At 60.3% G+C, this 209-nt stretch overlaps 1 protein-coding gene across 1 annotated transcript in view; it reads right to left on the bottom strand.

Moving 5' to 3' along the window:
* The window catches only part of LOC119591165 (small G protein signaling modulator 1-like), a gene marked incomplete at its 3' end in the record, with an annotated part of 183,708 nt that overhangs the window by 19,217 nt on the left and 164,282 nt on the right, over positions 1-209 (bottom strand). Inside the window, 1 exon segment of the mRNA XM_037939874.1 lies at positions 35-197. Within this exon segment, the coding sequence (XP_037795802.1) occupies positions 35-197 (163 nt within the window).

The following is a 209-nucleotide window of genomic DNA, read 5'->3' as shown; positions in this document are numbered from 1 at the left end:
TGAATCCAGGAAATCCATTGCAACATGTACTCACTGGCTGCACATGCACATTGTTCTTCCCGTACAGCAGCGTCGCCTTGTTGTTCTGGTGCAGACTCTCGACGTAGTCTCGAGCGTTGACGGGGGCGCTGCGCTGAGGCCCGCCCACCTCCTCGCTGCTGCCGCCCACTGGCTTGCGGTACTGTGAAGGGGGAGGGAAGGCGGGTTAC

This window comes from Penaeus monodon, chromosome 28, assembly GCF_015228065.2.
Source record: "Penaeus monodon isolate SGIC_2016 chromosome 28, NSTDA_Pmon_1, whole genome shotgun sequence".
In the NCBI taxonomy this organism is placed as follows: domain Eukaryota; kingdom Metazoa; phylum Arthropoda; class Malacostraca; order Decapoda; family Penaeidae; genus Penaeus; species Penaeus monodon.
The sequence above is the reverse complement of the archived record's forward strand: the minus strand, read 5'-3'. Positions and strand labels throughout refer to the sequence as shown.